At 40.5% G+C, this 14,652-nt stretch overlaps 1 protein-coding gene across 1 annotated transcript in view; it reads right to left on the bottom strand.

Moving 5' to 3' along the window:
* The window catches only part of coro2aa (coronin 2Aa), a 76,202-nt gene extending 62,092 nt beyond the window's left edge, over positions 1–14,110 (bottom strand). Inside the window, exon 1 of the mRNA XM_057843423.1 lies at positions 13,963–14,110. Within this exon, the coding sequence (XP_057699406.1) occupies positions 13,963–13,977 (15 nt within the window). The 5' untranslated portion in view covers positions 13,978–14,110. The remainder of the gene's footprint in view (positions 1–13,962) is intronic.
* Between the last annotated feature and the right edge of the window lie 542 nt (positions 14,111–14,652).

Here is a 14,652-nt window from a genome sequence, read left to right as displayed (position 1 = left end):
TAGTTTTGGCTTAAAGTAGGGCTATCAAATTTATTGCGTTAACGGCGATAATTAATTTTTTTAAACTAATCACGTTAAATAATTAACGCATGCGCTGCACGACCCACTCACGCATTGTCGCATTCAATCTATAAAGACGCCATTTTACCTATAGATAGCACTAAAAGGCAGCGTATAATGAGTAGAGAGAATTTTGACAGCCAACGAGACATCACTTCTTACAATAATCATACATCCAGGGTTTTGGAGTTGTTTAAGTTGATTTGTGACAAAACGGTTGAGGTTTTATGTTTGCTAAGTCATTCCCCAGACTTAAACCCTACAGAAAATGTACTTTAGCCACCCTAAGGCAATCCCAAAAATCAATCTGGTGGTCGCCAAGTCAAATTAGACACCAAGCATCCTTCCACGCTTCAATTAGCTTGCTAAAAGATAACCATAGCGACCGTCGCCAAGGTGAGTTTCACTTTCCGCGGCTCAAGGGCGGGAAAGGGGGGGCGGGGAGATTATCTACGCCGGTCTTTACACTGGCTTGGGTCTCGCTGGTAAACAACACACAGAACGCTAATCAGATCTCCTCCATCAGCTAAACGCATTAATGTTTTGTGATACTCAACATACAGGAAGCGCCGGCTAACAGCTTCGCTAATGGTACTTGGAGAGCTACAATATGGACTGTATACAAAGCGGGGCGAAAGTCAAGGGCATGGAAAGATCATGTTTCAGGGTAATCGACGTTGATCGATGTCGATGGCAGTAAATGAGGTATAAGGAAAAAGATACACCGTCAGAAGATCTGATCCGATTACGGTGCTTTTTCCCGCCCCCCCCAAAAACCCCAACCCAAACCCAAATGTGCTACATGGACCTAATCCACACACTATTTTTTTTATTTGCAGTAATCCTCTGGCAGTGCGTGCCACGTGGGCGTAGCACCAGATAATCCGCAAATACACTGGCGCAGCTGTCAAGTTGTGGATGACCTCACGAGCAGCACCAAAGAGGCAGAACACTGCCAAAATAATCATATTTAGTCCATATTAAAGACTGAAATACTCATTTTTTTGGTATAAATATTAAATAGCACTACTTTGAGTTTCCTTTAATTTTGTCCAAACAAGAGATGGAAAAACTTATCCATGCATTCATTTTTAGTCAATTGGACTATTGCAACGGTATATTTACAGGTCTTCACAAAAAATCAATCAGAAAGCTGCAGCTAATAGAGAAGCTGCTGCCATAGTCCTTACAAACACAGGGAAAGTGGACCATATTACGCCAGTTATGAAATCATTACACTGGCTTCTTGTACGTTGAATTATACATATTGTATACTATACAATAGTATAAAACTGTTAATGGCCTTGGACCAAAATACATGCTTGATTTGTTTGACCCCTACGAAGCATCTCGACCCCAAAGTTCGTCTGGAACCGGTCTACTGTGTGTGTTCCAACAACAATACCCAGTTATATAATACCTGAAGCTCTGAAGTGTGCTCAAACCGCTATCTAAAAACTACAGTTGTCCGATAATTAGTTTTTAATACATAACTGATATAGTCCATCTCCAAATATCCAATACTAATATTTAAATCAATACTGAAAATTTGCGGCTGTGGACTGAAGATAATCTGGCTAATTGTATTATGATGCCCCACTGGATGCTTTACAATGATAAATGTAACAACTGCAAGGTTTTCCAAATAAACATTCTGTGAAAAATAAGAGAACAACTTCTCCTCAAATCATGGGGGAAGATAGAATAGAATACAATAGAATAGAATGGAATAGCCCTTTATTGTCATTATACAGTTGTACAATGAAATTGTGGAGGGAATTAGAAAAGGAGAGAGACAGAAAAGAAGAACAAATACAGTCAATGCCTACACTAACTACAGTGCCTTGCAAAAGTATTCGGCCCCCTTGAACCTTGCAACCTTTCGCCACATTTCAGGCTTCAAACATAAAGATATAAAATTTTAATTTTTTGTCAAGAATCAACAACAAGTGGGACACAATCGTGAAGTGGAACAAAATTTATTGGATAATTTAAACTTTTTTAATAAATAAAAAACTGAAAAGTGGGGCGTGCAATATTATTCGGCCCCCTTGCGTTAATACTTTGTAGCGCCACCTTTTGCTCCAATTACAGCTGCAAGTCGCTTGGGGTATGTTTCTATCAGTTTTGCACATCGAGAGACTGACATTCTTGCCCATTCTTCCTTGCAAAACAGCTCGAGTTCAGTGAGGTTGGATGGAGAGTGTTTGTGAACAGCAGTCTTCAGCTCTTTCCACAGATTCTCGATTGGATTCAGGTCTGGACTTTGACTTGGCCATTCTAACACCTGGATACGTTTATTTTTGAACCATTCCATTGTAGATTTGGCTTTATGTTTTGGATCATTGTCCTGTTGGAAGATAAATCTCCAACCCAGTCTCAGGTCTTGTGCAGATACCAACAGGTTTTCTTCCAGAATGTTCCTGTATTTGGCTGCATCCATCTTCCCGTCAATTTTAACCATCTTCCCTGTCCCTGCTGAAGAAAAGCCGGCCCAAACCATGATGCTGCCACCACCATGTTTGACAGTGGGGATGGTGTGTTCAGGGTGATGACCTGACCAATGTATCGATAATTGTTGTATCGCCATATCGTCAGATCATCATTATCGTGAGCTTTGTATCGCAAATCGTATCGTATCGTGAGGTAACAAGAGGTTCCCACTCCTACCGCCGACCCACCGGCACCCGGCCAGCGACCCACGTCGGGCCCCAAGGAGGATACCCGGGCAGAAAAGGTGGAAGCAGGAGAGCACTGAAAAGCCGCCGCAGGACCAGAGCCTCGATACCCCCCCGTCCTCCGCAACCAGCGGCCATGCAAAGAGGGGGCCGCGCCATAGAGAAAAAGTGTGGGACCCACCTACCACCCCATTACTGTGAATGCAAGGTCGCCAAATGGGGACCAAAAGGGGAAGGTAGTGCAGTGTATGTATTAAAATAGGCGAGCCCGGCTAAGGGCAGTGAGACCACTACATGGAAGTTCTTCCCAGCCGCACATCCCACTGACCCTCGCCGCCCCCCCATGGAGTATCATGTATGTGATGAGTTAAAAGTGGTGCGGGAATGGCGGGGCCTGCAGCTGAGAAGCTACTGTCACAAAACACAGTAGTACGATGCATACTTTTAAAACTTTACAGTCCAAGATGGAATATCTAATATTTTGACTGAAAGGTAGTATCTATAGCATTGGTTTTTTGTTACATAGCTAAAGACATGCGTCATAGCTTAGACAAAGTTTGAGAATGTCAGGTATGCGTTAACAGCCTGGCAGTCTACACGCCTCACATATCAACCTTTACAAGCGCACATGAAAGTGCGCCTTGTATTTATTGATTTATTATTTCTTGTCCAGTTGTGAGATGACATTTGCCATTCTACAATATAAACTTAAGACTGCTTGCAGTCAACAGAGAGTGTCCTAACACCGTTTGACTCATTTATTGCAAAAAAAAAAAACATGTCAGCACTGGTCTGGAGAAAAATGTCCTGACTCAGGGTGAAGCTTATCTCATGGTGTTTGAGTAACGTGTTGAAACTGATGCCCGAGTACCACTTTTATAGGGAGGTGTGTCGAAGTTTATGATAACTTACGTTTATCGAGTTTTGGCCTCCAAATTTGGAACTAAAGACAGAATTGTATGGCTTTTACATGAGGTCAAATTGCCTTTCTACTAGTCTAGTCTACTAGTCTAGTCTTTCATTAAGGAGAAGCTCAAAGTGTGTCTGCCTGTGAGTGCTTTATGAGGGTGGCAGTGGCACCTGCTGCTCGGTAGGGAAAGAAACTGGAGTGCTAGAAGTTAAGTCTCCAAACACAAGTGGCTACAATAGAAAAAACACCAGAAATAGAAGCTCTATATTAGACGAGAGACTAGACTAGAAAGCCTTTACCGTCATCGTACAGAGTACAATGAGATTTAAAGTTTTGCTATAACACACCACATAAAACAAAAGCAAAAGTACTGAAGGGAATAGCATCCTTTCCCATTTTTACCGTTTGTATTACTCTAACACATCCAATATAAAATAAATAGACTTTACATCATATATATTTGATATTATGAGTAGTAGGGACTTTGAGTGATTGGAATTTGCAGCGCCAAGACAATGGGCAGATAGGGCATTACAGATACAGGATGCCTGCTGACTACAGAAGCCCAACGTGCAAGTCATGCAGCTGACTGGGAGAGACTCATGCTGACGGATGAGACAAGCAGGTGATGGCCAAGACATCTAAAAGCCCATTTGGACCACCAAATCACGCTATTAGCTCTTTTGGTAACCAACAATGGACAGTCCAGAACAATGAAAGGACATCCTCTTCTCCCACAAGGAACATCTGATAACAGAGGAACCCGCGACCGAGAAGTGAACACCTTAGAACTCACGCAGCTCTGAGGATGGCAAAATCCTCAACTCTCTTAGCGCAGACAACAGTAACGCCCGAATTCTCCCGTCCAAACCAGAACAGACAATAATCCTAAACAACGCCCAAATACACGCTTCCTCAGGACCACAGCCGCCTCACCAGAGCATGGTCTTTTTCTTAGGAATCTTGACTTGTGATATGGTGACCATGGAGCCAGCATTCCTCTTCGTCTGGGTCAATTTGCTGTTTTGCCTTGCTGTCGGATTGTCGTCGACTTGGAATAAATTGTCAACTTGAGTTTCAAAGCCTTATTCCAGCTTTTAATGGAGTCAATACAAGGGGTTAAAACTAAGATGAACGCGCGGAGTTTGGCCTTTTGGCCGGATTGTTGGGTTGTGCCGGCTCAGGTCGTTGGAATTGCGCAAGCGCGGTTCCGGCAATTTGGCTAGCAGGATTCCGGCAATCTGGCTAAGAGTTAAAATTCCTAGAGTACAGTAATGCTAATATGAAAACGAGGCATGTGCCGGTTACCGGTTTGAAGATTTACCGTGGTATGAAAACGTCACGTCAGCTATTTTTTATATGCCAAAAATGCAGTGACAAATCTGTGGCTTGGAGCCGCAGCGCTAACCCCTCCCCCACTGGTTGTTGCTCTGTCGTGAGTCTGTCGCTGTGCTGTAGAATAGACACAATGCCTCTAAAAAGACAAAGTCGCTAGTATGGGAGTACTTCGGCTACCGAATAGAAACAGATGGCTGCGGCTTAAAGAAGGGAGGACAGCCGACATGCTTGCGGAAGGTGGTTGCCAGAGGAAGCAACACCTCCAACGTGATTTCACATTTACGTGACGATCATCTGTCATTTTTTACAAAATTTAAGGAAAGCAAACTGTAATGAACATTTCCCACCAGCTACGAGAGTTCACTCCAGCGTGTTTAGTAGAGGTGTGCAAAATTTCCGATTCTTAGATTATTCGCGATTCGGCCGTGGAAGATTCGAGAACGATTCACAAACATCCAAATTCCGATTATTGAAATATGCCGAGTAAAGCGGAAGTACAACACACTCAGCGAGCCGCGCGGTCTTTGGGACGGAACGGAGCGGGAGTAGCTAAACATCATGCTTCTCATTAACCGGCCCCTCGGGTAATGCCAACGCTCAACTCACGGCTCTAGCTCAACTCATGCCACGAGATAAAAAAAAAAACACAACAACATACCTGACTGCTGCCGAAAAGCTGCTACAAGTACAGCTACATAATGTTATGGTAGATATCATTTATATAGGACTAGATGCAATATAGACTCGGTAGCGGTAGCAGCACATCTGTAAAAAGCTAGATGCCGGCGTTAGTAAATGGCCGCCATCTTAAAGCAGTAAACTTCCCTGCAATGCTGTTGTAGCGAACCTTCCAAGCAAACCTAATTAACTTTTTATCTAAAATACTCCTAAATCGGTAAAATATTGACTTGAATCTATCTTTAAAATAGTTTTAAAACTTTCACATGTCAAAAGTAGACAAAAGGGAAATTATGGAATAACGGGAGCAATTTTAACAACTTTAAAGGTTGATTCACAACATTAAATTAATTGAATGTAGTTTAAAGCTGCTGATACAGAATGGGGACTGGAGTTTTTTTATTTAATGTTATTTTTGTATATTTGTTTACTGCTATATGTTAACTTGATACTGAAATAGTAGTTTGGTTTAGCCTGAGAGTATTTTTGAACAATTTTGGAACTAATGAACAAAAAAAAAAAAACAAACAAAAAAAGGAGGGGGGTGCATCAATAATCGTTTTATAATCGAATCAGAGCCTCTGAATCGTAATCGTAATCGAATCGTTAGGTCCCCAAAGATTCCCAGCTCTAGTGTTTAGTGAGTCTAGCGATGGTAAAGCAAATACTATAACATAAGCTTGTTAACGAGCCAGATAACGTGGCTAGTTAGCACGTGAAGACGGCTAACTACAGTACTGGCCCGAATATAAGACGGCCCTGATGATAAGACGACCCCCTCTTTTTCAAGACTCAAGTTTGAAAAAAAGACGTTTTGAACACCAAATTAATTTTTCTACAGAAAATAATTACAGAACATCTGAAACATGATTATAACAATATATTTGAGAGGAAAAGCATGTTATTTTGCCTCATTCAAATCTTAATATCTGAACATTTAAATATGTAAACTAAAGTGCAATCACATTCGTAAATGATTGGTTTATTTACATTTCGAAATCCAGAAGCCAATCTATTGTGATAAACAAAAAAAATTGCAATAACTGCATTCACCATCAAAGTGAAGTCTAATTGTAACTGTAGTCTTGAAACAAATCTGAATAAGGAAAAACACTGCAATAAAATAATGCAAACTGGTTAAACTTAGCTGAGATCTGTCATGACAGAACATCGATTCAATGATATCTGACGCCATCTAGCGTCGTGAATGGGTATAATGTCTAGACCGCTAATATAAAACGACCCCACTTTTTCAGTCTAATTTCAATGCAAAAAACATCGTCCTATATTCGGGCCAATACGGTAGTTTCCTCTCTACTATTAGCCTACTTTTGTTAAGTCTTCCGCCATTATAAGCATCTGTTCAAAATAATATTTTCATAATAGAGCCTGTGGTGTTTTTTCTCTCTGGCGACTTTCTGTGTTGAGAGAGGGTGTGTGGGTGGGTGTGTACTAGCCATGTGCCAGTACGAGATTCTGACGGTATGATAACCTTAAGCCAAAATATCACAGTTTTACGGTACCACTGTACTGTAATTACAGGTCTAAAATGTTTTACTTTGAGATATCTGGGTTAAAAAAAATCAATTGAACAGGATTTTTATTTTTCAAAACATACTAGTAAATTGGAACATAAGTATTTAAAAAAATAACAAAACTGAAATATTCTAAATACAATTAATATAAATGCTGTCCTTTAGGTGAGCGTAAACCCACAGCCACAGCTCAACAATAATACTATCAGAACAAAAATAATTACATTTTGTTCCCCATAAAAAGCACGTGTGTATGACTCGTAACTTGTTTACATTATACACACACACACTCTTTCTCAACACAGATAGTTGCCAGAGAGAAAAAAAACACATTTTACCATTCGCTAGACACACTAGACATGCTGGAGTTGACATTCATAGCTCGTGGGAAACGTACATGACAGTCTTTTTAACTTAATTTTGCATTAATGCGAAATCATCTTGGAGGTATTGCCTCCTCGGCAGCCAACCTTCGCAAATATGTTTTACATGTCGGTTTGCCTTCCTTCCCTAATCCGCGGCCGTCTGTAACTTTTCTGTCGCCGAGCTATTACCCGACCAGCGATTTCGTTTTCTTCAATGGGTGTAAAAAAAGTTCAGGAGTTTCACCTCCTACAGCCACCGTGTAGCACAGCTGACTCACTGACATTGAGCAATAACCAGTGGGGGAGGGTTTAGCCTTGTAGCTGCAGGCGAAGGATTTCTCCCTGCATTTTTTGGGACATGAAAAATGGCTAATACCGTAGGGACAATATGACAGAAAATGTTTGTGGTTTTGAAACAGTGACGTTTTCATACCACGGTTTACCTTGAAACCGGTAATTGGCACATGTCTAGAGTGTACAATTTGTAAACAATGATACGAGTCATACACACGCGCTCTGTCTCTTACACTCGCTCTCCATTAATATTCAACTTATTAATATTAATAGTAGGGCTGTCAAACGATTAAAATTTTTAATCAAGTTAATTGCAGCTTAAAAATTAATTAATCGTAGTTAATCACAATTCAAACCATCTATAAAATATGCCATATTCTGTAAATTATAGTTGGAATGGAAAGATAAGACAAGACGGATATATACATTCAATATATGGTACATAAGTACTGTATTTGTTTATTATAACAAATCAACAAGATGGCATTAACATTATTAACATTCTCTTAAAGCGATCCATGGATAGAAAGACTTGTAGTTCTTAAAAGATAAATGTTAGTACAAGTTATAGATATTTTGTATTAAAACCCCTCTTAATGTTTTCGTTTATTGTAAAATTTTCAATCAAAAAAAATAAACTAGTAGCTCGCCACTGTTGATGTCAATAATTACACAATGCTCACTCATACTAACCCATAAAATCAGTTGGACCCAAGCGCCAGCAGAGGGCGCCAAACACCAAAAAACAAGTAACAAGCGGACATTACACTGTACTGTACATTTTAATCTGTTTGAACAGGACATGTGCGTTAATTGTGTCTAATATTTTAACGTGATAATTACCGCCCGTTAACGCGATAATTTTGACAGCCCTAATTAATAGTAGTAGTGGTATGTGTTTTACATAAAACCAATTTGATCATATATTTTTCAAGTGTTTTACATAAAACCAATTTGATCATATATTGTTCAAGTCCAGTTCGACATTAAAATTTTTAAAATCCTGTTAAATGGAAAAAAGTTTGTTTTTTAACCCATATATCTGAAAATAACACATTTGACAGCTATAATTGCAACTCCGCGACGCTGCGGTATTTTTGCTTAAGGTTATCATACCGTCAAAATCTCATACCGGCACATGCCTAATAAAAACACAGGTTAGAGTGTACACAGATTGGGAACAAAGTGAATAAGTGACGAGCAGCAAGTGGTGATGTTGTGGTAACAGTGCGTATATGAAAATTTACAGCACTCAGACTAGCAGGCAGATGGCTGACTTGATATGTAAGTGCAAATGACAGTTTGTGCATGAATTTTGATGTAACCATGCAAAAAAATGCTATAATGTAACTGTGCAAATTTTGCATATGCAGTACCCAGATCGAGACAAATGTCTCAGAACATATACTTGGTGAGATGCTTGTGACAATGTTTTGGCATTAGGAGTGCAATGACATTTCAGTGTAAACTTTAGTGACAGCTCTTAGAAAGCAACCGTTTTTCAGTCTCTTTGTTTTAGCCGTTACGGCCCTGTAGCGCCTGCCAGAGGGCAACAGGTTAAATAGGTGGAAGCTGGGGTGTGTATAGTATTTATGGTGCTCCTTACCCTTCCTACACCCAAGGGTTGCATTAACTCAGCAGGTGCTGCCGTTTTGGTTGAGCGACAGAGTTCAAATGAGGCAAAACACACGCGCGTACGCAAACAGGCTCCGCCCACACGATGTAGCGTTAGCGTCGGGTCATTACACGCGCGCGCCGCTCGTTCTTTTGTCTTTAAGTTTGTTTACATGGGCGCGAGATGAGCGAGCAGGGACGCATAATAGGGACCCCCGAGCATCTGCCCCACTGGTGGTCTGGCGGAAAACACCACCACCCCCGTGGGGTGGAGAGAATGGATGTCATGAACATGCCATCAGTACAACCTCAACGGGTAAAGCGGTCTGGTTAATGTAAACAAGTTTTTTTTTATAGGCGAGTAGTGTTTTTCATGGATTGTTTAAGTCCAGATAATTTTCAATTTAAAAGCGTGATTTGTGACAGTGGTTGAACTGATGTCTAGAAAAATACCGGATAATACAGACCCGCCAAGGGTTCCAATATTTTAGGAGAAATCTATGACTTTAAAAGTAAACCTTTTGAAATATTTCAATTTAATTACATATATTGCTTTTAAAAAATGGACACGTTATGATCAGCCACACGAAACGTACTTCATAAAACTTAAAAAAAGTTGAATTTCCCGCCACCGGTTTGATGTTATCGCAGAGGATTGATGTCATTAATAAATGGGGAATTTTCTTAAAGGGACACTAACACAACTAACAGAGTGGACAGTGATGAACAGAAAAAAACTATTTTCATATAATAAATATTTTAATTAGAAACATCTAGGGCTGTCAAATGTATCGCGTTAACGGGCGGTAATTTTTTTAAAAAAATTAATCACGTTAAAATATTTGATGCAATTAACGCATGCACGGAATGACCCGTTCATGCGTTGCCTCAAACAGTTGACAATGACGCCGTTTTAGCACATTTAGAGCAAAAAGGCAGAAAAATGCGAGTGGACACACGCATTCATTGGACTGCGCCTTTAATCGGCTTGAGCTTTGGCAGCTACAAGTAACAGTCAATGTTGCCCAACTTCCCATCATCCATTTGGGCGGACCAAGAAACGATCATTTCCATAACATGCTTAACTGAACACAACGTAGAACATATTGTATACCATTTGCAGCCACTACTGACAGTTATGGTTGCCCATCATGCATTTGGGCAGAGCAGGATTATTTTTCTTGACACACCTAATTGAACACAACGCAGAACAAACTGTATACCATTTGCAGCCACAACTGACAGTCATGGTTGCCGAACTTCCCATCATGCATTTGGGCGGAACGGTTAAGTCGCTACAGTATCATTTAGTGAAAGCACAACAAAAATTCTTATCTCTCAAAAAAATAATGCTCACAAAAAGAAAAGCGCTCAATGCAAGGAGAACTGGAATTCCCAATCAAAATAGCTATGCAAAATACACATAAAACCTACTCAGACTTTGCCTTGGCTCGATCTCTAATTTAAAACTCGCCATTGATACCTTGTGGTGTATTTCAATCACTACCTTACGTAGTTAAAGACACTGTGGAAGAACGGCAGGAAGCCCGATGTGACTTTTTGATTGAAACTTTAACAAATTTTCTTAAAATGAAATCATTAAGAGGGGTTTTATTATAAAATTACTATAACTTGTACTGAAATGTATCTTTGAAGAACAAGTCTTTCTATCCGTGGATCCCTCTAACAGAAAGAATGTTAATGCCACCTTGTGGATTTATTGTTACAATAAACAAATACAGTACTTATGTACAGTATGTAGAATGAAAATATCCGTCTTGTGTCTTATTTTTCCAATCCAACAATAATTTACAGAAAAATATGGCATATTTTAGAGATGGTTTGAATTGTGATTGATTACAATTCATTAATTTTTAAGCTGTGATTAACTCGATTAAAACTTACAGTGGGGAGAACAAGTATTTGATACACTGCCGATTTTGCTGGTTTTCTCACTTGCAAAGCATGTAGAGGTCTGTAATTTGTATCATAAGTTCTCTTCAACTGTCAGGGACGGAATCTAATACAAAAAAAAAAAACAGAAAATCACGTCGTATGATTTTTAAATAATAAATTTGCATTTATTTGCATGAAATAAGTATTTGATACATCACAAAATTCAAACTTAATATTTGGTACAGAAACCTTTGTTTGCTATTACAGATACCAAACGTTTCCTGTTGTCCTTGACAAGGTTTGCACACACTGCAGCAGGGATTTTGGCCCACTCCTCCATGCAGATCTTCTTCAGAGCCTATAGGTTTCGGGGCTGCTGCCGGGCAACACGGACTTTCAGCTCCCTCCATAGATTTTCTATAGGGTTCAGATCTGGTGACTGGCTAGGCCACTCCAGGACCTTAAGATGCTTCTTACGGAGCCACTCTTTAGTTGCCTTGGCTGTGTGTTTTGGGTCGTTGTCATGCTGGAAGACCCAGCCACGACCCATCTTCAGGGCTCTCACTGAAGGAAGGAGGTTGTCAGCCAAGATCTGGCGACACATAGCCCCATCCATCCTCCCCTCAATACGGTGCAGTCGTCCTGTACCCTTGGCAGAGAAGCAGCTCCAAAAAATGATGTTTCCTCCTCCATGTTTCACAGTTGGGATGGTGTTCTTGGGGTTGTACTTATCCTTCTTTTTCCTCCAAACACGACGAGCCGAGTTTAGACCAAAAAGTTCAATTTTGGTCTCATCCGACCACATGACCTTCTCCCATTGCTCCTCTGGATCATCCAGATGGTCAGTGGCAAACTTCAGACGTGTCTGGACATGCACTGGCTTCAGCGGCGGGACTTTGCGTGCGCTGTAGGATTTTAATCCATGACGGCGTAATGTGTTTCCGATGGTTTTCTTCGAGACTGTGGTTCCAGCTATCTTCAGGTCATTGACCAGGTCCTGCCGTGTAGTTCTGGGCTGATCCCTCACCTTCCTTATAATCAGTGATGCCCCACGAGGTGAGATCTCGCATGGAGCCCCAGAACGAGGCAGATTGACCGTCAACTTGAACTTCTTCCATTTTCTAATAATCGCTCCAACAGTTGTTACCTTCTCACCAAGCTGCTTGCTTATTTTCCTATCCCAGCCTTGTGCAGGTCTATTATTTTATCCCTGATGTCCTTACACAGCTCTTTGGTCTTGACCATTGTGGAGAGGTTGGAGTTTGTTTGTTTGAGCATGTGAACAGGTGTCTTTTATACAGGTAACAAGTTCAAACAGTTGCAGTTACTTCCGGTAATGAGTGGAGAACAGGAGGGGTTCTTAAAAAAGAACTAAGAGCCGAAATATTTACTAGTTGGTAATGTATCAAATACTTATTTCATGCAGTTAAATACAAATTTATTATTTAAAAATTATACAATGTGATTTTCTGGATTTTTGTATTAGATTCCGTCCCTCACAGTTGAAGAGAACTTATGATACAAATTACAGACCTCTACATGGCTTGCAAGTGGGAAAACCAGCATATCGGCAGTGTATAAAATACTTATTCTCCCCACTGTACAAAACAAGACGTACTCCTAACAGTCCAATCAATGCATTTCTACGACAACCTCCCATTCTATAGTTGTATAGTATATCAAGAGTAGACAGGGATATTGGTGTAATAAGCGGCACAGGCCAAAGTCAATCGGCCAGAACGCAGTCGTTAATAAATTATTTATTATTTCTGCGCAGCCCGGCACCAAATGCGCCACGGACCAGTACCGGTCCGCGGCCCGGTCGTTGGGGACCCCTGGTCTAAAGTGCTACTTTTATTACTTTTTGTTTGACTTTGATTACTTGGATTTGTGGGATTGCGTGTGAAGACAGCAATGAGAGAGGATGTATCCGCATGTCGATGGAAATTAAATACGCTGAGTTTTGGCTGAAAGACAATTTATTCTCCGTAAATTCTTCCTACGAATGCAACGTTGGGCTGCAACCACCTCAACACAACAAAATAAATACAACTTAAGACCTTGTACCCTTGAATTTATAATAGATGGCTATTGGTAATACACAATAAAAGGTTGAATGAGTATTCGTCCAACTTTAGTGAAAATACAGCTTAATTCATAGTAGGGACCCAAATGACACTATATACAAAAATGACAGGGTCTAGCCAAACCTTACCTAAACTTCAAGCCTCAGAATTTCAAGATTCTTGAGTCAAAAGGATTCGTCTAACTTTTATTATTCAAATGTTAAGATTAAAATTCTACTTGTGCCAGTGTAAGTACAAATGTTTACCTTGCTCCTACCCCTAAAAAAGTGAAATATTCTTTCAAACAAAAATGGTTGGCTAGCGACCACAAAACACTTTTAGTTTGGCTTTATTCAAAGTACTCATACCGGCAGAGATGACAGGATAATTTTCATTTTTGTAAATATAACGGGCTTCATTTAAAGTTAGCAGGTGCACGTGTTCCGTTCGGTTCTTGTGGGCCAAAGTGCTTAGTAACAGCCGCTAAAATGTCGTCTTTGTCGCGAACCACGGCAGAAGAGTACTTACCTTTGTGACGGTCATGCGGCGGAGGCGGCGGACAGCGGTTCCCCCCCTCCCGCGGATGGCACCGTGGAAAGCGGATTCCCTTTCAGGGGAGAGCCGGTGTCATCCTGGTTCTCGGCGGTGCTACACGCTGATGAGTCCGGGAGATTAGGGCAGCAGGCGGGGGGAGGATGAGGAGAGCACTGAGGGAGGAGGGAGGGAGGGAGGGAGGGGAGAGGAGCTGGGCGAGGCCTTTTATTCCCTCTACTTCCAACGATTATTAATTATTAAAATCGCCATTTCAAAAAAGGCACTTTGTAATTTAAAACAAAAAAGGTAAGTCTTAAGATTTAAAAATGATATGAAATTCAAATATCACAGAAGATACAGTAACAAAGCAATACAAAAATAATTATTTTACCCAGGGGTGAAAGTGGTTAGAATTTCTTGCCGGAACTCCCCGACGTGAAGGTCGCCACGGAGACAGAAATATTATTTATTTATTTATTTAAACTACTGAAATGCAAAGAAAACTGTTTTGGTCAGTTATTTCTATAACACATATAAAAACTGATTTCATTCAAAATTGTAATTTTTAAATGATTTGCAAAATCAAAGTTAACAAAAACAGCTATGACACAAACCTCCATCCCTTAATCCCCCCCCCCCCCCCCCCCCCATTTCCTCACATACTAATTCAGCCATTCCTCTTTG

This window comes from Corythoichthys intestinalis, chromosome 8, assembly GCF_030265065.1.
Source record: "Corythoichthys intestinalis isolate RoL2023-P3 chromosome 8, ASM3026506v1, whole genome shotgun sequence".
In the NCBI taxonomy this organism is placed as follows: Eukaryota; Metazoa; Chordata; class Actinopteri; order Syngnathiformes; family Syngnathidae; genus Corythoichthys; species Corythoichthys intestinalis.
This window is presented reverse-complemented; position numbering and strand designations above follow the sequence as displayed.